Below are 23,709 nucleotides of genomic sequence, written 5' to 3' on the forward strand. Positions count from 1 at the left end.
ACATAGGAAGTCCCCCCAATTCTGAGGAAGGGTTTAGTTCTGGGCGTTTACTTGCAAAATGACTTGGAGTTCTCCACACACATTGTACAGTCAAATCTATGTCTATACCCAGTGGGTTGCCTTGTCTTCAGATGGTGGTTTGTGCTGAAAAAGAAAGGGCTGTGTTTCTGGTGTGTAGGAGGGAGACTGCTATATGAAAGTTCCTTTAAGTACACTCAGGGCTGACTCAGAGTCTGCTAACAGGGTGTTTCTGTTGTCCTAACCCTTCCCAGTTTCCTTTCTATCTCTAGATAAGGGCCTACTTGCTGCAAAAGTATGTGAGGCTCATTGTTGTGCTACTGAACTTCCATTTAAAGAAGAAGGAAAAAAAAAGGTAGATAGAGTGGGAGTCAGCACTTTCTCTGGCTCCAGTTTCTTTTGGCCCCAAAGGCGATAGAATTCCCTGTTGCTGGAGTCTTCAGTATTTAAATTTCATCTGCTGCTTCCTGTGCATCCTCCTGGTATTCTTGATTTCCGTCTGGCTGCTCATCAGCCCACCGTTTTAGCGCTTTGGTTTTATCTTGGTTTATTTCGCATTTTCATCTTAATTTGGAAAGCCTATTTATGCCTTTCTGGATGGTGATGAACTCAACAGGAACTGTAATAATTGCTGGGCAGCAGTTCCAACAAATAATTAAATATTCAGAAAAGCCATCATAGCCACGTTGGCCCAAGGGAGAATAACATTTCAACAGCCATGATATGGCAATATCTTTGTTTGTTTGTTTGTTTGTTTTTAATCCATTCAATCATGTCTGATTCTCAGAGACTGCCTGGACAAGTCCCTGCAGTTTTCTTGGCAAGGTTTTTCAGAAGTGGTTTGCCATTGCCTCCTTCCTAGGGCTGCGAGAGAGGGACTGGCCCAAGGTCATCCAGCTGGCTTTTGGCCTAAGGCAGGACTAGAACTCACGGTCTCCTAGTTTCTAGCTTGGGCCTTAACCACTACACCAAACTGGCTGTCTTTATAGGACCCTCTAAAGCGTCAACTAGTGACTTCTCAAGGACCCTTGATCAGCAAATGGTTTCCAAAGGGTGCCTGAAAAACATAAGGGTTCCTAAAATGCACTAAGCGATGGGTTTAAATGCAAGTGCCAGTTTGATGTGATGGTTTAGGTGCTGGGCTAGAAACGGGAGACCATGAGTTCTAGTCCTGCCTTAGGCAGGAAGCAAGCTGGGTGACCCTGGGCCGGTGGCTTTCTCTCAGGGTTGTTCTTACGGGGAGAATAGGAAGGAAGCATTATGTACGCCATATAAAATAAAGGCAGGAGATAAATCAGATAATCAGTAAAATGGATTGCTTAATGATGGTTTGCTAAATGAGCCACAATTGGCTGGTTAAGTTCACACTGTGTGTTACACAAAAAGCTGCGTCACACAGGGGTTGACTTCAAACCAAACACATGACACTATGGCTTAGGCATGTTGGGTAAAACCAGTCAAGGACAAGATGACATTTTCTCCATACAGAGAATCAGGAGGAGTCTGGTAGCACTTTTTTTAGATCTAACAGAAGTTATTAAAAGGCACAAGCTTTTGTGAGCTGCAGCTCATTTCATCAGATGTGCAGAGAGGCTAGGTGGATAGGGGATTTAACTTTAGAGCAGTGTTTCTCAACCTTGGAAGCTTGAAGATGGATGGACTTCAACTCCCAGAATTCCCCAGCCAGCCATAGGGAATTCTGGCTGGGGAATTCTGGGAGTTGACGTCCACCCATCTTCAAGCTGCCAAGGTTGAGAAACACTGCTGTAGAGTCTAGCCGCTCTATGCCTCTGAGGGAGTCAGCTGCAACTCACAAAAGCTTGTGCCTTTTAACAAAATGTGTTTTAATAAAAAAGGTGCCACTAAACTCCTCCTGATTTTTTGCCTCCATAAACTAACACGGCTCTCCTGCTGCAATGTCTCCACAATGAACTGATCTGTGGAGAAAAATATTCATTTTAACCTCGCCACCCGTTAATTTCACGGTGAGATTTTCACCCTACAAAGCATAACATTTGAAGCCGTTCCGAGCGCTTGATGGTGACCAAAACGTCAAGGGGAATTAGCAGTTGAAGGCGACGGTTGGGGTGAGAAACCACAGTGCAACTGCTCAAGATGAAGGACTGATGAGACCGAAGTGAGAGGCCAGGAATATGGGTGGGTGAATTATAAGCAACCAGATAATATCAGTCTGTGAGCCTGAAGAAATTTGTGCAACAAGACCAGGAGGGCACCCCCCTCCTCCGCCACCATCTATTTCAGGAAAGGGGGAAACAACAGTTAGAAAACCACAGATAAAGTCCCACATTCAGACAGCAGCCGTTGCTTTGAGATAGCAAAGGCAATCCGAATGGAAGAAAGAGGAATGCACAATGCAAAACCAAGGGTAAAAATAGAAACTCTAGAAAGGGGACCAAGAAGGAAAAAACAAAAACCGGCTGAAAGTGATGCCTGCAGGAGGAACAGCTCGCGATGGGGAGAAAATGCACACAGGGCGCAAGGGAGGGACCATTGGATTAAAACGGTTAGTGCATGATCAGACAGCCCCCTCTCCCCAGAGTTACACTTTTTCTCCTTTGGATAGCAAAGGCAGGGCTCAAAGCTGGAATGGGACAAGAGGCGATGACAGAAGCAGGAAACCCAGGAGGCCTGTAGGGGTACCACGAAAGCTTCAGACAAAGGAATGGAAATTCCCTGGCCGCCCAACCCAGCGAACAATAATCCTGTTCAAGCGCCAAAGAAGGTAGAGGGATGGCTGGGAAGGAAAACAGGATACAGGACGGTGATGGCAGGGGGTTTTGAACACGCTGTTGGAATAAATGGTTCTGGAATCTTAATTGCAGCGTGCCTCTGGGGAAGAAGGCTGCACTGCCATGTTTCTCCAAGGCTGTGCTACGGGGCTTAAGTTTAGGGCCGTGTTTCTCAACCTTGGCAACTTGAAGATGTCTGGACTTCAACTCCCAGAATTCCCCAGCCAGCATGGCTGGCTGGGGAATTCTGGGAGTTGAAGTCCAGACATCTTCAAGTTGCCAAGGTTGAGAAATGCTGGCCTAGGGTATTTGACTAGACCTGGGGAGATCCAGGTGAAAATCAACACTTGGGTGACTTCGCCCAGTGGAACAGTGTCCTCTGTCGAGTCAAAAAACCAAATAGAAATACATGGCACTCAGAACCATTCCAGCCTAAATTCCTCTCAGAATCACCACTGATAGCAGTTTGAAAGAAATCTTCCTGTTCCTGGAATTCAGGTAGAAAAACGGAAACCCCTTTGGGCAGGAGACACAAGGCAAGGCAGATTTTCAGCATTTTTTTCCCAGCCACTCGGAGAAAAGAACGGGAGTCAGGAAGCAATTTCCGGGAGGGACAGGATTTGGGGACAAGATCAGGGCCTCTCTAGGATGGGTGGGGAAGCTAGATGGGCTGCACATCTGGCTTAGGGGACCGAGAATCCCCACTCCTGGCATATATAATGGCCAAAACTGGGTTATTTTTCTAGTGAAGGAAGGGGATGAGTGTGGACAGTAGCAGGGAGGCAATTCAGTGCTGGAATTGAATTTGGACACCAAGGACCGACTTTGGTCCCTGCAGAAAATCCTACGGCACCCTCGGTTCTTTTGAGAGATCCAATGGATCACCAACTTCTGTGAAAGTTGTAAGTTTATCTTGTGCTCCAGCTGCCAATACTTGTACATAAGCTCAATAATGAGGGAAGCCACTCCCCTGGAGGACCTCTTTCTAAACAAAATAAAATCCTGGAGAAGAACTGCCCCCCACCCTATAAACTTCTCACTGCTTGGAAGGGGGGGCTGACAAATAACAAATCAGCTTCTACTTTCCCTGAAGACTGAGCCTGTTCTGAGGAACGTGTGAGAAGAACGACTGCATCTGCAGTTATCCTTTCAACTTTGATGGTTAAGAACTGGGCTGTTTGGCTTGCTTGGCACTGAGACTCACCGTTTGTCCACAAGCAGTGCCAGGCACTGAACTGTATTACTTTCCGCTCTATCTTGAGATAAGAGTGCCATGCCTGCTCTCTCCTGAACAGGGTGGCAGAGGCGCCAGCTCACCTCCCCAGAATGAAGGTCTACCATAAACGGAAGAAGAAAGTGTGAGAAGTTTTTGGTGCTCCTTCAGAATGTAAGTTGCTGGGTCTGTTGACACGCCCATTGTTCTTCAGGGGCTTTCATGAGGCCAATGCTAAAATCTAGCATTCTGGAGAAAAAAGATGGGAGTGAGGTCTAGATTTTCACTCAGCAAGAGTGGACCTGTTCTGAGAGAAGTTTGCCCTGCACATTTTCCAACTTTCTACAACCTTGACTTTTAAATGTGGTGAACAAAACAACACACAGTAGTCCAAGGATGGTTCCATCCTAGGTCTGAATGAGGTCTTGGTGAGATAACAAGCAGTTTTATTTTTGATTCCTTTCTTAAGGTTTCCCCCATATGGAACTTGCTTTGTTCCTAGCAGTTGCCCTAGGTCAGTGTTTTTCAGCCTTAGCAACTTTAAGATGTGTGGACTTCAACTCTGACTCTGCCAGAAGAATTATGTTCATAGTATAAAAATGAAATAAAAAACCATGACACATGGGTAGGCCTGTATATATATAACAGTGTTCTTAAACTAAAAATAAAGAATGAAACTTACCTCTTTAACATGAAGTTGCCCGAATTCGAAACAATTTTTAAAATAAATCATGATCTCCCAGGGAACCCCTAGTGACCCCTCAAGGAACCCAAGGGTTCCACGGAACCCTGGTTGAGAAACCCTGATTTGGATATATTGAATTATTAAGCCATAATGTAGCTTGTTTAGTCTGGCTTAGTACGTTGTCTGCACTTTGCCATTTTGATTTGTAAGCCATGATTTATACCATAAACCTCCATGGCTTGTACTGTCACAGCTTCCTTAATCATGGTTGCTTTGATTCACCCACCACGTAAGGTTGGTTGTGCCAATCACCAGGTTGGTTGGCACAACCAACTGGTGATCAAGCATGTTTAGGCACATGTAAATTTATAATCGCATGGATGTGCCATACACATAATTGCAACGAAACGGAAGGTTCACAAGTGTTGCTATGGACTATTGTCTCTGTGTTTTTAAGGGTTCCACCATCTAGCCATATATGCCTCATCAAACCCTTAGTTAATGATTAAAAATATTTCAACAGTCCACACCTTGGAAACTGATTTTGGCTGAACCAATTATACAGGTAGCTAGAGAACTGTTGAATGTATCTGATAATGTAGGAAGGAGGCCACCCTTCTGCTGACTGGCCTTGCTGATAAGTAAAAATAAGAGGCTGCATCCCACAAACTCCATTTTGGGTTTGCATTTTCTCAGGGAAGCACCTTCTGCACTTGTTCCTCTTCCTGCACATGAAAATGCCAGCAACCATGTTGAGGATTTTGGCTACTCTGGCAGCAGTTCTAGGTAAGGCTTATATAATATAGCAGCTGAAATCAAAACCAGGGGGAAATGGTTGTTTCCTTCCTCTGAAGACATTTGTGTCCGTCTGAACGTGAATGTGATATTCTGGGATGCAGAAAAATTGAGCATGGACATTCATAGGTGTCTACTTCTGTGATTCTATTTCAGAGAATTCACAATTCTCAGATGTGCGTGCATTTTTATTCCTGTAATACCCCTGGATGCTCTTGGAAGCAGGATCCTGGGGGAGAAGTTACCTCTCTAGGCTAGGCTGCTCTCTTTTCTGGCAGCAAAAAGATGCTTCTCTTCCAGAATTCCAGAAGCGAATGCCACTCTGATTTTGTTCAGAATCCTTGGGTTTATTGAGCAAACGGTTGTGTGTTTCACATGGCTTTTAAAAAAACTGTGCGTGTTTTAAGAAATGGGTTCTTCTGTGTGTCAGCTCAAGAGCTCACTGGGCAAGGAGGTGATCTGGGAAGGAAAATTAATATATAAATGCAACTTCTTGGGACTAGAGAGGACAAACTAAGAAGACAGTTAGAAACTCTCCCCGTGAGGTCCCCATGTGTGGACAATGTACTGAAACTAAACCTGGGCAGGATGGAGGTTCTGAAGAGCCACCATTGGAGAAGAGGCAGCCCCTCATTCTGGCACATCCTCCTGGAAGAAATGCAAGTGGGGGTTCTTCTGGATCTCTGGTTTCCATGACAGAGGTATTGACCAACAGCGACTATAATCAACTTTGGTTGTTCTGTTGATTCCATCCTTTCCAGGTAGAAAATTACCTCAACGCTGTGGTGTAAAAAGTGCAGATTTCCAGACCTGACTCATGTGCTCTGCATGGGGCTGAGCTTGTATCTAGTCCAGAGAAATCCACAGTAGGGAATCCAGTGTCTGGGTTGATCTCTTCAGACATATCAGCCCTGTTGGAGAGAAGGCCCTGTTTGTGTCTATGGGAGTGTTCCTGAGAGCAGGCATCTAGCTGGCGGAGCAAAAATTAGTGAGCAGGCTTCCAACCTGGACAGAAAGAAAGGGTTATTTAAGGAAATATAAGAAGGGATAAGAAACCTTGGTCCGAACTGTTTCCATCATCCTAGCAGGCAGAGCATCTGGGACTCTGAGCAAGAGGCTCCAAAAAAAGGAAGGTGGATGGATCTGACATTTGGAGTCTCATAGACCAAGAACAGGTAGAGTGAAAGAGAAAGAAGGAACAGAATTAAACCCCCAACTCTCCTTCTACACTCCATGGATGTCCACAGGGTGCGGCCAAAAGAATTTAGATGGCAGCCGCAATGGTGCAACCAAAGTTCCACTGTTTTTTATGGGTGTCGCATGTGCAATACACATAAAAAACAGGTGAGGCTTCAAGCACACCACTGTAGCCACCATGATGACTTTTTAGACCATACCCACTGGATGTTCTGCTCCACTCCGTTGCTTCTTGCCAGCAGTAGCTTGAAAAGTGCTGCAGGGTCAGTGCTGCTGAAGTTGCATCACCAAGACACACAGCAATCTTAGATTTGTCTCCAAACTAACCCCTCCTCTGGTCTTGCACAAAACACCGAAACATAAGTGAACCAAGCAGGCTGGATTCACACCACATGTTAAGCCACAAAAGAAAGGATAATGAAAAGCAGGCTCAGTATGTTTTGCAAATGAAGCTTCTGCCCTCCCCACTCACTGACATCGTCTAAACTGCACACGGATTGCCACAGGATCATCGTCCTGGAATTTGGGATCGAGCCTTTTCTGGAGATGCCCCAGTTCTTTGAAATCCACTCCTTGCCCACTGAGTTGATAGGCATAACCTCTTCACTTTTTTTTAAAACTGCCTTTTAAAACAGGCTACTATTTTTTGGTTTTAATCTTTGTTTTTTTTACCGGTCTTTAATATCTCTGCTTTTAATCTACACCGTGCCGTAAATTGGTGAGAATTCTTGGTAGCTGGTGATATACTAAGATCGTTTGATTGACAGTGGAGTGAATTCTTGATCTCAGCTTTTCCCATCTGGGCTCTTCAGATGTATTTGACCACAATTTCAGCATTCCCAGCCAACACCAATTTCTTTAATAGTCGATCTACAGAAGATTCTCAGGCTCTGAAGAACCATGAATGAGTCCTGCAGACTTGTGGGTGCTCCAGACCTATTTTTCTTAAACCACGTCTTTCACCCTTGTATGTAAAACTGAGTTTGTAAATTTGTGGTTTGAAATGGAAATCAGCTATGCAGAGAGAAAAAAACAGAGTTCTCACTCAGCTTGGGACCAACCATTATACCCATCCGTGGTCATGCTGGGCCATATATATTGTAAGTTACATGCAGGCTTATTACTATTAGTGTAAATTTGGAAAAAAGAGGCATGAAACTTGGATAATGTTGGATATACTTTCATGCAAAGATGGGCAGTCTGACCCCCCAGGGTTGGATCTGATCCCCCAAGCATTATGTGTGGTTTCCAGGACACCTCATACTTTATTACCAAAATACAATTTAATGTGAAAGTTGGTAAACCTTATTTCTCCAGGACTAGGGAGAAATTCTATGACCTTAATTAAATGTTAAGGTAAATGCAACAAAATAAAATTTTATTTTGTCTTGGCCCCACAGACTTTTTAGGGAGGATGTGGCCCCCACCTTCCCATTCAACAGCTAAGGGAAGTCCTTGGCTTGGGGAAAGTGGTGCATCTAAGTTTCATTGGAATCAATTTCTGGTGGAGCAGGGTGGAGCACCCAATATCCACTGATGGGGGGCCATGGGGGTGGGGCCCAAAAGTCAAGATGGCAGCTGGGACCTGCATGATTGAAGCCCTACCTCTCAAGTGCAACACATATAAAACGGAAGCAGAGCTTTGATCACATAGCTGGACCACCAACTTGACTTTTTTGATTCTCTCCCACCATGGATGCCCCTTTCATCTCTCCTGCACATTTAAGCTTCCTGTTTCTTGAATGGAGCAGAAGGAAATGCTTCAGGGCGGCAGATACGTGGTTATGGGTGGGCTGGCCATCAAAGTATTCCACCTTTGCATTCCCCTCCTCCTTATTCACATCCCTTAGGGGAAAGAGGCAGTTTCTGGATTTCTAATTCTGGTTTGAGCTAATTGGAGTTGATGGTTGCTCAGGGTTGACACAATAAGCCTCAAGGCTCAGATCATAGTTGAAAGGCTGCAGGGAAATGGTGGCAGCTCTCCAGAGTGGCTTAGTACAGTTTCTCAACCTCAGCAGCTTTAAGATGTGTGGACTTCACTCCCAGAATTCCCCAGCCCGCATGGCTGTCTGGAGAATTCTGGGAATGGAAGTCCACACATCTTAAAGTTGCTGAGATTGAGAAACTTTGGCTTAGCATACCAGGCAAACACACTCTATACTGCAAGGCACATACTGCAATAAGCCATGGTTTGGTTTAACCACAACTTGTCAACCAAGGGTTAGGCATGATATTAATCCATCCAACATAATTGGTAAACCAGAATGGCTGGGATTAAACGAAAGAGTCCCAGGAAGACTCATCTGGTGGGTGAACCCTGACTACCATTCTCTTAGCTACTTAGTGTTAAGTCAGTGCCTCCAATGCTGGCCACAATGGCATTTCAGTGACCCAAGGGGCCACAAGGGGAAGGTTAGTAACCCCTCACTTTTCTTCCACCCCACCCCTCCAACAGTACTTAAGCAAAAGGGCTACCTGGCAAAGTTTGGGTTCTGCAAGGGGCCTGGTTTGTTATCCCCTTTTCTCCTCTAATTGCCTTGATCTCAGCTGGGTCATCTTAGAAGAGGTAAAGATCCCCTTCAGCTGCACTTAATTTCTAGGGACTCCACTGAGTTTTCCTATTGCTGCTTTTAAACAAAGAACAGGACTTTCCAATACCTGACCACAGACCTTCCACCTGCTCTCTTATTTGGCCTTCATTGTGAGATTATTAGGTTGACTTTTGTTATCTAAAACCTCCCACTGCTCAGGGTATTTACTGGCAGGGCCACGTATAATTTGATTTTGCTTTTGCATGCTGCAAGGCAAGCCTCAGACTACTCCTGCACATTTCCTACAGCAGCACCCCTGGCTGACTTATTTAATTCATAAAAGTAAAGGCTCCCTGGAATTGAACTGGAATTGGACTTGACTCCTAGTGACTTCAGAGACGTATCCAGGTTGTTTCCTTGGCAGGAATATAGAAGTAGTTTGCATTTGTCTCTTTGGAAGACCCTTTTATAACTCCCGAGTGTAGTTTACAGTCCTATCATTCCTTGGAGATCTCCCATCCAACTGGGAACCAGTCCAAACGTGCCTCACTTCCTAGCCCAGAGAAGGTTTGTCAGATGGTCCAATCTTTTTAGGCTGACCATATGTCCCGTTTTGAACAGGACAGTTCCGTTTTTTAACATTTCCAGACCGTCCCATCGTTTTAATATCAATGTCCATTTTGTCCCGTTTTCTTCAAAACCTTACTTAAAAATTTGAAAGTTCAAATGTAGTCTGACTTTGAGTGGAAGGAGGGGGAGCTCAGCATAAACTGCAGGGGAAAAGCCACAGAGCTCAACCTGGCGGGAAACCTAAAAAGAAAAAAACAGGATCGGCTGATAGGTGGTGACCAGAGGGTGAGCCGATTGGCTCCTGCCTTGAAACGGTGGGAAGAAAAGAAGGTAAAAGCCCAGCCAGAGGAGGAATGGCTTGTCGGGGACAACCGTTCACTAGACTCTCTAGCCCAGCCTTGCATCTCACAAATGAAGGAATCCGAAGATTCCCAGTGTCATGTTCACTGTTTCAAGGTGCACTGTACATCGTAACATTTCACATGCCATGGCGCTGACGCGCGTTTCTGTTTGAGAGGGAGCTGCTGTGAAACCTTGTACCACGCTCTGTATCTATGTTCATTTCAATGGAATGTGTTTGGGTTATGTGCTCTGTTTCAAGGACTTTTCCCACAGACCATCAGAAGCCGTTAGGAGCACCTGGGATTGTGAGCTTGGGAAGATTCAGCAGGAGGGGGCCCCTATCCAGGGGGGAAAAAACATGCATGTGAGGAGTCGAGCAGTCATTCAAAGAGACACAGAACAGACCCGCCTTGACTTTTGGGGTTTTTCTGTATGGGTTTTCTCACACTTCTTCAGTTTGTTAGGATTTTCTGTCTAATGTAGCAGTAATACAACACTAGAGACTTATTCCTCGTCTCAGAGTGGTTCCTGACTGTTAGGACACCTCCTGGCCCTTTGGATCAAAGTGTGTGGCAGTCTGCTTTAGCATCATGTATGAAGGGGCGTATATGGAATCTGTCCTATCATGGAACAAGCACAAAATTGGAGGTAGAAGAAATTGGAAGTATTCTGCAGACTAATACTCAGCTGGGAACACTGTCATTTTGACTCTTGGTTTTGCTTAGTGTAATGGTACTGTATGTGGGAAAGACCTTGGGAGACTGGGTCAAGGGATGCTTCCAAGGGAACAGTCAGATAAGAGACGGCATAGCCCACAACTGAACAGTGGGTGGGGCAAGAAGCTCCGAAGAGACCCTCCCTAGTTTCTCAGGCTGTAAAGGAAATGAGAGGAGGTAGACTGTACTTTCAGACTTGCAAGATTGATGTCAGCCTTCCCAGGAAGATCAGACAGGAAACACGACCAGAAAAGCTAATTCTACTTTACTGTAAAGCTACATTAACAGAATCTTATCACAAGTCACAAACGCCACACAGTGAGCATAGACTCTGGCCTATACAGTCTTAGGAGAATTCCCTTTGGACAATAATGGATTTTATTAGCTCATTTGGGCAAAATACAACTAAAATATACCTCCCTCACCAGCTGTTTTATAGTCTGCAGCTGTTTTTACAGTTCTGATATGGCCAATGTTTTTTTTTTTTACGTTGGGTAGAATTCCTGGGAGTTATAGTTCTACAGCAATGGTGAATCTTTATTGGAAAAAAAGACACTTTTAATTTAATATACTTAATTAAATATTGAACTGTGGTTAGGAACTAGACTTGGTTATGATTGCTCTGATGCTGAAGTCCATTTTCACTATTGATATATTTATTTATTTATTAAATTTAGCCACCGCCCATCTCCCCCCAAAGGGGGACTCTTTATCAAAATTTTAAAAATAAAATATATCTTTATCAAAATAAAATAAAATCAATAAAATTAGCATGTGTCCCATGCATGTGGCTGACCACCCCACATACCATATTTCACTGGGTCTAGCTCAGTGTTTCTCAACCATGGCAACTTGAAGATGTGTGGACTTCAACTCCCAGAATTCCCCAGCCAGCATGGCTGGCTGGGCAATTCTGGGTGTTGAAGTCCAGACATCTTCAAGTTGCCATGGTTGAGAAACACTGGTCTTGCTTGTCCATAGGCATCTATAATAAATCCTCATGGTGCCCAAAGGATGACACATACAGCATGATATCATAGCACCAATGATGCAGCTGATGCAAGTTGCATCGTTTGCATGAGGACATCGCAATCTACTTGTTGCTATTCCCCCCTTCCTCCATGGAGGCCTATTGACTTGCCTGTTCTGAGACAGATTTTGATGACAAGGCTATTGATCTCTGCCCCATTATCTTCCATTTCCATTTCTTCCATGAGCTTGGCTCCTGGATTTTGTCCCTAGAAACGTGGCTACACACAGTTATTCCACCAGGTTGGGATATGATCCAAAATGCCTGCATTTGGCTGATGCACTTCAGCTGGACAGAAAACCAGGGGTAGGATCTCCGATATTGAGGGATTGGAAAGGGGCAGCATTTCAGTTCCTTAATACAACCAGACATCTGATTGACCTTTTCCATAACGGACTGATTTTCCACAGGTCTTGTGAAGGGTGTGACTGTGACCATCCCAGAGAAGTCTGTGAACACAACAGTTGGCGCAAACATCACTCTTCCCTGCACCTATCAAACAGCATCTGCACCAGCGATGATTCAGTGGAGTTTTTATAGTGCCAAGTACCAGCAATCCAGTGCAGTAAGACATTAAGCTTTTATTTCAACTGGAATCATTACTTATTGCCTGATTAAAGTTGTTCTGAATTCCAAATTCTATGCTGAATACAACCTAAAGTTATTGTAGGTCAGTAGGAAGGTCTTCACTGAGTTTAAAGTTAGATGAGTGTTTTTCTTTAAAAGACAAGTTGGCATTCTTTTTAATAAGAGATGAGAGAGGTACTTCAGCAGAAAGGTAATGCAACCCAAAGAATCATCACTGCAAGTATTTAATTCTTCAAATGGATCCATTTCCAGCTAGCTGGGAAGCAATCAGGACTGGCTTTTAAAGGCTCTCTTGTTTGCTCTTAAGCTTAGAACACTAAAAACTTTAAATTTGGGGGTGGTATCAGATATCTTCATCAATAAATATCCCTTTATCAGGACAGAATCTATACAAATCAATTCCCATATATTATTTGATTAACCAACTTCATTCTAAGGCAACTTTATTCAAGCTGGTGCCTTTTAGCTTTGTTGGACACAAATAATATACAGTTCCGTGATTTCTCAGCCATTGACCTTTGACCATCTTGGCTGAAAATTATGGACGTTGCATTCTATTACATCTGGCAGTTCCCCAGTAGGAATGGCTGGCCTACAAAATGTCCATGCTTGTCACCTGTTCTTTGGTTGTGAGGACAACCCTTCAGATCTTCTTCTGGCTCTATTCTACATCCTAGACCATTGGCATTGCTGATAATTGAGTAAGGGAGTCATTTTTATATCTGAAGCCTGTATTTTTGCTGCATACCAGTAAAATGTGATTAGGGAAAACTTAGAACTACAGTTGCTGGCAACTGCCTCCACAAGATGGGTAGAAGTAAAATTTCAGGATAGCAAACTAAAATAAGCAGTGGTCCTGAGACTGAGTGGTTCAAACCTGCAGCCTTGGTAATAAACACTGAATGATGACTCTAGGGCCAGAGGAAGAGATGGGGCAACCTTAAAATGAAAATCCATATTGCTCACATGGAAAAAAAAAAGTGCTGAGTATTTCTTTTTAAGTCCAAGTCACCAACTTTAAGATCAGCACATTTCTGTTCAAATACAGCCATCACCATGCCTTTATAGGGGTGAAAAATCCACCAGTCGTTGTGGAAAGACTGTGTTTATCACAGATACCCGGGGAAGATGTAGCTCAATTTACAAGGTAAGAAAATGAAACCTATAAGAATAATACGTTCCTTGGATTTCTAATGTGCTTGTAATACTTTTTTCTTAGAGTCTCATGTGGGCTTCTGGCATTCTGTTCTCTGAAAAGATAGTGTTTAACGCAGTGTTTCTCAACCTTGGCAGCTTGAAGATGTGTGGATTCAACTCCCAGAATTGCCCAGCCAGCATGAATTTAAAGCAATTATTTCTGAATAAACATACATGGAATTAAGTGCCACCTTGGTACACTCGCTAAGTGTGAGTTTCCATAGAAAGCAATCAATCAGATTTCTTCATAACATGGATTGGAAAGGACACTCAATGTTGTATGTTTATCTAGATCAGTGTTTCTCAACCTCAGCGACTTTAAGATGTGTGGACCTCAACTCTGGCTGGGGAATTCTGGAAGTTGAAGTCCACACATCTTAAAGTTGTTGAGGTTGAGAAACACTGATCCAGATTGCTGGGAGCACTGGGCTCAGGCTGAGGTTTCTAAATTCCAGGTCTGTCCTGGCTAAGCAAAGACCACACCGAGACAAGGAGAAAGTCTCTAGTGTTTTATTTAACTGCTATTGTAGACAGAAAATTCTACCAAACTGAAGCAGCATGGGAAACCCAGACAGATAAACCCCAAAACTCAAGGTGGGTCTGTTCTGGGTTTCTTTGCGTGACAGCTCAAAGTTTCTAAACTACACATGCGTTTTCTTCCCTGGATAGGGGCCTCCTCCTGCTCACCATCCGTACTCATGACAAGGTCCTTCTGTAATGAATGTAGCCCTGTTCACAACTTAACTATGGACAAGAGACTTCAGCTGGCCACGTGTTACTGGCTAGTCATAATACTGCCATATTACCTTATTGCTGCGGGAGCTGCATTGATTACCACTATGTTTCTGAGTGCAAGTCAAGATGCTGGTCACTACCTTTAAAGCCTTGTAGGAATTCCCTTTTCTGGAAGGCTTTTGGAGACTGACTGTTGCCAACAGAATTTAAATTATCATTCTAGTTTTGTTATTAATGTAAATTTGGATAATGTATTATATGTATTGTTTTACTTGTATTATTATCTGTAACCTCCTAGAATCTACTCTGTATTGAGATGAGGATCAATCCTATGATGAATAATATAGCCAACATTGCACTAAGCCCAATTTTCCCAACCTGGATAGCCTTTAGACATGTGGATTGTATCTCCCAGAATGCTCCAGCCAGCAAGGCCATCCCTGATAATTCTGGGAGTTGAAGTCCCCACAACTGAAGACTGGCACATGAAATTTGGTCTACGATCATTGTAAATTACTCAATAAACATCATCCCAGGATTGTTGACTATTTGATTAGTGAAGCGCATGACACTAATGCAGAGTTATCAAACGACATGTGGAATTCTACTATATGTATTTTACTGTTTTGTTGACACTTTGTTTTACTGTTTTGTTGACCTGGCAACTTATATTTTGCATAGATGGGCTCAGAATTGGGGGAAAAACAAATAAACAAATAACCTTGATATTTTTTCCTCCATCACCAATTTGATGAATGTTAAATCCTGTTTCACAGATTTATCTTTGGCAGCTTGGCAAAGCCTATTACTTGGGACAGTTTAAAGGCCGAATACAAGTGGCAAACAACATGGGAAATGCAACTCTTTCAATCGCCAACATGCAGCCTTCAGACACAGGTGTTTATAGGTGTCTGGTTTTCAATCCCAATGACACCAACCCCGAAGCTGAAAAATCAGTGTCTGTCAGTGTGCTAGGTACTTATTTTTCTTGTCTACTTTAGCATGTTCCTGTGCTCTTCATCTGCTGTGCTGAATTAAAGATTCAGTGATTTGGTTCCACATCAAGCCAAGCTAAAATGTGTTTTGTATTCTGTTCTGGCTTAGCATATTGTATGAATTCAGTCACTGTGGTTGATCAGCCACTGCTTATGGCTTAGTACAGTGTGTAAGCCTGATCAGCCAAGCCAAGGTCAAACCATAGCTTAGGATGGTACGTGACCCAGGCCACAGAGTTGTATACTTGAACCTTTAGTCAACTATTGGCTGAGTTCATATCTTGCACTGAGCCATTGTGTGTATTTATCAGATTTGACTTAGTGTGTTGTCTGAACTTGTTTCATTGAGTCCTATTTAACAAACCATAATGTAGTGCAATGAGTGAGCCATTTGCAAAAACAAATTTTGACTGCAGTGATAGAATTCATGCAATTGGCTAAACTATAACAGATTAAACTTTTGGTTTAGTGTGTTGTGTGAACCAACCCATTGCAACTTGTAAATTATGTTTCATGTTATATAAATGCAGTTGGTTGTGATTTACTCATTAAACCATGGCTAACCAAAGAATGGCTTGGTCCAAGATCTGTGCTTCCTGCTCAGGATTCCTCCCATCCCTCCTGCCATCCAAGGAAGGCATTCTGCTTGCCTCCCCAATTTCCATTCTTCTTCTAACTCAGCATTTCAGAATTTTTAAGTCTTCTCTGATCCTGTAAGACTATTTTTCTTGAGTGACTGAGTTGCCCCCTTTCACATTGGCTGGTAGATGGAGTTTTGCCTTCTCAAACATGCCACTTTTTAAAATTTTTCCATGGCTCCATTTTGGCTCCAGGTTTATTGTGTTTACTAGTAGAATGTCAGCTGTGAAAAGGAGCAATGTATTCTTGATAATATCACTCAAGGTAGAATAAATTATTGTCCATGTGATTTAGGTCTGGGTATGAATTCCATTTAAATTGCAGAGGCCAGCACACCCAGATTCACTTCCTGTTGTCTCTTTTTCCTTCCCACTGTATTCTCTTTTTTTTATACAGAGGGTTGTAGAGTTCTCAGCCAGTAATGGTTAAGGGATAGTCCATATAGAGTAGATAGCAGGATCTGATAAAATAGAACAAGATAGCTGATAAATAAAATAAAATAATAAAGAACATTAAGACATGCTTTCATTTTGCCATCTCATCATGGGAATCTTTCCTGCCAATGCTCAGCTTCTCTGGGACAACATCCCATGTAGTTTCATTGGATGCACAATCTTTGCTACAGAGATAAGCTTGGGAAAAATGGGTTCTTTGAATTTGTCTTTTTATGAATTGGGATTGTTGATTGTGACCATGGGCGTTATGGCTGGCTTGTTAGCTTATTGTTTTTGATCTTTGTATGCCACCCAGAGTCACATCTGTGAGATGGGCAGCCATATATATTTTGTATGCATGTATGTATGTATGTATGTATGTATGTATGTTAGAAGCTGGCTGGGCTGAGCAAATATTGGCTGCCCCCAGTGACAAAAGTACTTTATTTTTCCATTTAAACTATATTGCACAGAAAGGACAAAAAAGAGTCTATTAGGCTCCATTTGTAAGGAACACTTTTTTTTCTTTTTTAGGAAAGCCAGCATTGTCTTACAACTTCCAGGAAATAGAAATTGTGTGTGTGGGTGCATAGGAGGGAAGACAAGGAGAAGTTATCCTTCAGCAGAAATATGCATCTGTGCTGAATTTTGTGAGGATCAGTTGAAAAGCATCCCCAAACTCATTAATGATATTTCATTATGTTGTTATGAATGCAATTCTCATGTTGCAATGGTTTACATGAGTGCTTTTCAGACTTAGCAACTTTAAGATGTGTGGACTTCAATTCCCAGAATTCCCCAGCCAGCCTAGCTAAAATAAAATAGAATAAAAGCCTAGCTGGCTGGGGAATTCTGGGAATTGAAGTCCACACATCTTAAAGTTGCCAGGTTTGAAAAGCACTGGCCTATATCCACTGCTGATATATTTAAAATCTCATTTTTGGAAAATTACTGAAGTTATCTAGAACAGCCTTTTTGCAATTTGGGGAGCAAAGGTCCAATGCATCATGAAGGCACCAGCCTGGGAAAGACTCCCCTAGAATAGCCATACAATGAAAAAAAGGAGAGAAATATAATTTCAATTTCACTGCTTTACCTGCTCTTTTGCCTTCCAGTTCCTCCTTCAAAGCCCCTCTGTAGTTTCGGTTCAGGCCATCATCCTGATGTTGAAATCGGCCACTTGATCACTTTATTCTGCATTTCCAAACTTGGTCTGCCACTTCCAACCTACAAATGGTACAAACTAAATGGAGACGAAGTGAAGCCCGTAACTGAGTTATATGGTAAGTAGCTTTCTCCTTCCAGTCCATATGTAAAGCCTGAGATGCAACAATTCAACATACGGTCTATAAAATGGTGGCAACTCTCAGAACCGAGAACCCCCAAAAGGCTTTAGGGATGAGTGGCTTCCTGCCCTACAGTCGGATATTCTGTATCAAAGGTGATCTCCCTGATGAACACCATCTACTCTTTTCTTGAGGAACTCAAAAGGAGGAGTTTCCATGAAGAGTTGGGCTTCAGAGCTGAGGAGGTTCCATCACCAACTCTGATCTCTTCTATATCCCATCACTGAAGGCATCAGCCAACACTGCTCTTTATGGCCATCACGAGTCATTCATCCTCCTCTGAACCTATTCTCTCAGAAAGTGGACTTTTTCAACAGGAGCTACCAAGCTGTCCCTCAACATCGCCCTGCAATTGTCAGCCACCACATCAGAATTCCCCAAATCCAATGTCCTACATCAATTCCACTGTGGGCTTCTGAAGTGGTAGATGCTTGGTGCTGTCATGTTCCTGTGGCAGATTGGCCCTCCTGTAAAAGAGTGAAGGGATGGCCTGGGGAAAGGAATGGAAGAGCAAGGAAGGAGGGATTGGGAAAAAAGAGATTACACAGTCCAGAGCTTGAAGCAAACATGAGAAAGAAATGCAAAATAGTTCCACCTTGATGTTCATTGTAGAAGATGGGACAGAGACTAACTTGGACAGGCTCTCAAGGTTTTGTTAATATACTCTACAACCATAAAGTAGTATTCCTGAAATCCCTGCAGTGTCTGTTTCTTGACCTGGCCCACCTTGAAGGGCTGACACATTCTGATCTTCCAAAATGAATGCAAACTCTGACTGTAAGGTACCAGATGTGTGTTTAACAACCCTGGCCTTCCTCCTGTCTTTCATTTCAGACCCTTATGCGGGACGCTTGGTTCTGGGCAACCTGACCCGGTTTGAAGAAGGCCATTACCAGTGTACAGCTGCAAACCCACTTGGGAACAGCTCCTGTCACATCGACCTCACTACAAAACGTTGAGTTTTGTCTTACCAGTTCGATTTCATTTCAAATGTCTGCATGCGCCTTCCTGTTTAGACAAGCGGTTTGTCATAAAAACTCAACAGTTTTAAGAAAGGCGTTCAAACACCAAAAGTGTACATTAAAATACAGTATAAAATATAAAATAATAAAATCTCAAAGTAAAAGCAGAAATGAAAGCAGAAATGATCACAGCAGCATTATTAGTAAACGAGTTTCCCATAGTTATGTTAGTTTGATTTCTCGTCCTTTCTCTTTGGAAGGATAATTGGTTGAAATCCCTGTGAACCAGCAATGGGGGGATATTCATACAAGCGCAGTCAGCTGTTCACAGCTCTGATCCCTTTTTGTAAGAAACAAGACTCACAGTTTTAGGTGGTCTTTTAAAAACAAAATCAGGGCTCCAGGAAAAAAAAATGACAACACAAGATGCTGAAAAAAGTGAGATGTTGTATACTTCTGCTGATGCGCTAGAAATCAACTGCAACAAATCTGCAAGAAAATAAGCTTTCAAAAATGTGCAGCAGCTTTTATTGATATGCATTGAATCTACCTCCTCCTCCTCCTCGCCATTCACAGACACATACAGTTTGCATTAAAAATTGCACATGGATCTGTTTGTATCTAGATGTGCAAACTTAGCATGACTATAAATCAAAATAAACTTTTATCTTCATGGTCTGATGTAAGCGATGGTCATTCATCGACATGGTTCCATGAAAGAGTCGAGCCAGATATGAAAATGACCTTAACAGAGGCAGAAAATGCTTTATTTAAACAGAGATTGGGCGTCTAGTACTATTTCCAGGGGGAGATAGGCAGTGGCAAAATTAGATAAATAGAATAAATAAATAAATAAATTTGCTTCTAAATTAACACTCACCTCTATGTTAATTTAATGATGGTTTAGCTGGCTGCTACTGTTATATCATATGATTTAGGTGATTTTATATTGCTTGGAAAGTTTTTTTTTAATCCTGATCTTACCTTGTTGTTGATTTGATACCCCTCTTGAGCATTTTCTAAAGGGAAAACCAGGCTACAAATATAAATGAATGGAGCTGAGGGCCAAGCCCAGATGTCGTAGGTGTGACATGGGTTCAACCCCATCTCAGCCCTTGCCTTTTTTTTGCACAAGCTGGTTTTCTTCGGGCTTAATTCCTCAGCTGAAAAATGAAACCGCATCAAGGTACCTACCAGCTGGTTTTTAGGATAAAGCAGCACCCCATGCCTGAATATATTAGGGACCCAACACATCTCCTTGAAGTCCTAACAGCTGGAGTGGAGATGTGATTAAAGCATTTCCTCTCGGATGAAAGTTGAGTCTGAATTACCGCACTACCAAGAGGGTCCTTCAGTTTCTCCATCACACTTGTGAATTGAAAAGAACTGGTTGGAATTAATACACTGAAGGGGGACCATTTTTTCTGCAGGATGCCATGCATGAAGGCTGCATTCACAAGGACCCCAAAGTCAGGAGTTTTTCATCCTGCTGGGTTGCCCAAGGCAGAATGGCCAGGTTTGCACATAACACACTAAGCCAAACCGAAAATATGTGCAAACGTTGCCAAGAGAAAGATGGATAAATTGCCTTTCCCACCCTATTGTCCACTCAGAAGTGTTAGCTAGCTGCTTCAAACCCTCAGCTAACGAGCTTCTTGTATAAATGACAGCAGCTTCTCTCTCCCTGCAGATTCAGAAAGTGGCATTATTGTGGGAGCGTTAATTGCTGCAATTTTGGCCGCAGCCTTGATTTGTGTCCTTGGCTGGATTCTGATCTCCAAAGAGAAGAAAAAGAGAAAACAGAAACCTGTACTCAAGGAAATGCAGTAAGTTTGTTAAGAGACGTCTTGGAACAAAGCTCCCCCCTCCTCTGAATTCCATCACAGAAACCTGTCCTAAGTCAGGTTTGCTCATGGTTAAACCAGAGCTTGTTGGAACATGGGTTTAGCAAATGAGTTGCAAACAATGGGGTTTTCTCAGCACAATGACTGGGTTCCCACGTTAGGCTGGCATGATTTGCCTTGAGCCGGGTGGTAGAATCAGCCTCCACTGGCCGGCTTCGTGCATCACAGTAAGCTACAAATCCTGGTGTACAGACCACAGTAGCTGCTTTCCATTAAGGGCTAAGCCAAAACCAAATTTTCAGAAACGGGTTGCAATAAATGAATTAAGCCACTGTGTGGCAAAAGAACTTGATTTCCATCCATAAAATCCCCAACCGCTCAAAAAATGTTGACCCATTTTAGCTTCATTCAAGTTGTCAGGTCTTTGGGCATTCAAACCCGCCCCCTCCCTCGAAAGCCAAAATAGTAAGTAGCAAAGGATGCAACCCCAGGTCAAAAATGGCCATTTTTACCAAAACATAAAGGAACCAAGCTTGAGTTCAGGAATAATCATTCAAGCTGGTAGATCTCAGAAGCTAAGTAGGGTTAGACCACTGACACTTAGATGGGGGCTTGCCTGGGAATTTTGGGCTACTTGGCCAGACCCTCCAAGAAGGCAGCAATGGCAGACCACCTCAATAACACTGCCAAATAAATTGCATGTGTGCAGGGAGTCAAACTCAACTTGAGGATATATAAAAGTACCAGAGCCATGTAAGGAAGAAAAAACATAAATCACGTTGGATTGGCCTAAAGGGTCACTGTAGCCTTCTCCAGCCTAGCACCTCCTTCTGCATTGGACTTCAGCTCCCACAAGCCCTTAACAGCATTGTGCCAGATATTCAGGAATTATGGGAGCTGAAATCTAAGACCCTTGAGCCATGAAAGACGAACCTAGCGAGCTGTTTCACAGCAGGTGTTGGAATGTGCTTCTTCTGCAACCTGGTGGGTCAAGAAAAATGCATGTCTACCTAAACGCTGTGTTCTGCAGGACCATGTCTACCAAGGCGGAATATGCTACAGTGCCCAGCCAGACCAGCGTTCCTGTGGCTGCGGTCCCACCAAGCCAGGAACCCAATGAGATCGGTGAACATGGTGGCCCTGAAGAGGCCCAAGTTGCCATAATGCCTGAGACACAAGAAATGGGCCATTAACCAGTTTCCGAAAGCCGGAGATTATCTCAGGGGGGAGGGGTGCTAAAAAGCAGACCATCTAATAAGGAATTAGCACACTGCTCCCGTATCTGGGCCTTCGAGCTAGTGTCACTACAGCTGCAGATGCGTCGGCACTCATCCCCAGCCATTTGAGAGAGGCCGATTTTCTTGCCTTCTGTTCATTCCACACAAGCTCATAACCTGACCAGATTCACACCTCATACAGGATTGTCTAAGACCATGATTTACTGGCTAAGCCACAGCAGCTGGGTACCTGAATCACAGTAAGCCAAAACAAAATAAACCCATTGTGTGACTAGGCTGGCAATGACATACTGGACCAACCAAAGTGGCCAGCCACGTTATTATCCTAACATATGGTATAAACCCAGAAAATGGCTTAATTTACAGTTCAGTTGGTTGTGCCAATCCAAAAAGAAAGTTGTATTAATTTACCAAGCTACAAATTGTGTGAATGCAATCACTTATTTTGCATAAGGTGTGAATCTAGCACATCCAACTTAGTTAATACATTCTGAGCAGCTGTCATGCACATAGTCAGCAGGGCAGGTGGTGCTTTGGATTTGGGTCCACAAAGACGTTTTTGAGTGTGAACAGAATGCCTGCCTGCAACTCTTTAAAGCTGTGTCTTTCCCAGGGCTGAGCAGCAGTGGAAAAGACTAGGTTGCTTTAAGAGTTTCAGACAAGTGCTATACAGGCAGTCCTCGCTTAACAACCATTTGTTTTGTGATGGTTCAAACTTATGACGGTGCTGAAAAAACTGATTTATGACCGGTCCTCACACTTAGAACTGTTGCAGCATCCCCGTGGTAACGTGATCACAATCTGGGCGCTTGGCAACCAGTTCACATTTATGACTGTCACAGCGTCACGTTGTCACATGATCACCATTTTCAACCTTCCAGGCCGACTTCTGGCAAGCAGAATCAATGGGGAGTGATTTGCTTAATCGCGTGGTTCACTTAATGCCTGTGGTGATTCACTTAATGACTGCCGCAGGAAGTTCATAAAATCAGGTCGGATTCACTTAATGATCGCTTCACTTAGCAACCAAAATTCCAGTCCCAATTGTCATCGTTAAATGAGGACTACCTGTAATGAACCACCATGTGCTCTAGAGCACCTTCTGGAATCAAATCTGAAGCACTGCACAGCTTGAACGCTTTAGCCACAGCGCTTAATTCTTTTTTTTTTTTCCGAAGTAAAGTTGGCATTGTCAACAACCTCATGAGTTGTACAGCAGCAGCCTCAACTAGTAAAGATTTTTTTTTTTTTTAAACCAACAAACAGCACACACCTTCATGTTCAGCAGCGATCACTGGTGTAGCCTTTCTAAAATACAGTGGCAGGAGAAGAACAGGAAACTGGTTTGATTCTTTTGTTACTTCCAAGAACAATAAAACATTTATCAAATTCTCTGTTAAGTGTCTTTGATAATGTGTTACAAGGTTCAAAAGTGACATTGCCAAGCTTTAAGGAAACGGCGATATATTCTGTAAGAGTGCTACAATAGGACTTAACGGTTGTCCCTGCAATATTCCGCATCTTCAACTTTCCTTTCTGCATACTCATGTGCAGAGTTCAGAGAACACTGCCTGGGGGCACTCACAAAATGGCTATCATAGTGGCAATGGTCAATTACAATACACCCATTTACTTTTCTCACAGCAGAACGGCATGTTTATTTTTATTTATATCCCACCCGCCTAAGGCATAGGTATCATGTTGGACTACAGACAAGTAGTCCTCGCTTAACAACCATTTGTTTAGCGATGGTTCAGACGACGGTGCTGAAAGACCAACTTCCAACCAGTCCTCGCATTTACAGCTGTTGCAGCGTCCTGCGGTCACCTGATCACTGTTTTCGACCTTCCCAGCCGGTTGCTCCCTCTCTCTATCTCTAACCCC

General features: G+C 43.1%; 1 protein-coding gene across 1 annotated transcript; it reads left to right on the plus strand.

Moving 5' to 3' along the window:
• The first annotated feature begins 5,262 nt into the window (after positions 1-5,262).
• Positions 5,263-21,780, plus strand: VSIG1 (V-set and immunoglobulin domain containing 1). The gene is made up of 7 exons (XM_063313766.1): positions 5,263-5,452; positions 12,258-12,412; positions 15,144-15,342; positions 17,551-17,718; positions 18,616-18,735; positions 20,434-20,569; positions 21,618-21,780. Exons 1-7 carry the CDS (start codon positions 5,398-5,400, stop codon positions 21,778-21,780), a joined length of 996 nt encoding a protein of 331 aa, XP_063169836.1. The 5' UTR covers positions 5,263-5,397.
• The last annotated feature ends 1,929 nt before the right edge of the window (positions 21,781-23,709 follow it).

The sequence above is a fragment of the Candoia aspera genome, chromosome 12 (genome assembly GCF_035149785.1).
Source record: "Candoia aspera isolate rCanAsp1 chromosome 12, rCanAsp1.hap2, whole genome shotgun sequence".
In the NCBI taxonomy this organism is placed as follows: domain Eukaryota; kingdom Metazoa; phylum Chordata; class Lepidosauria; order Squamata; family Boidae; genus Candoia; species Candoia aspera.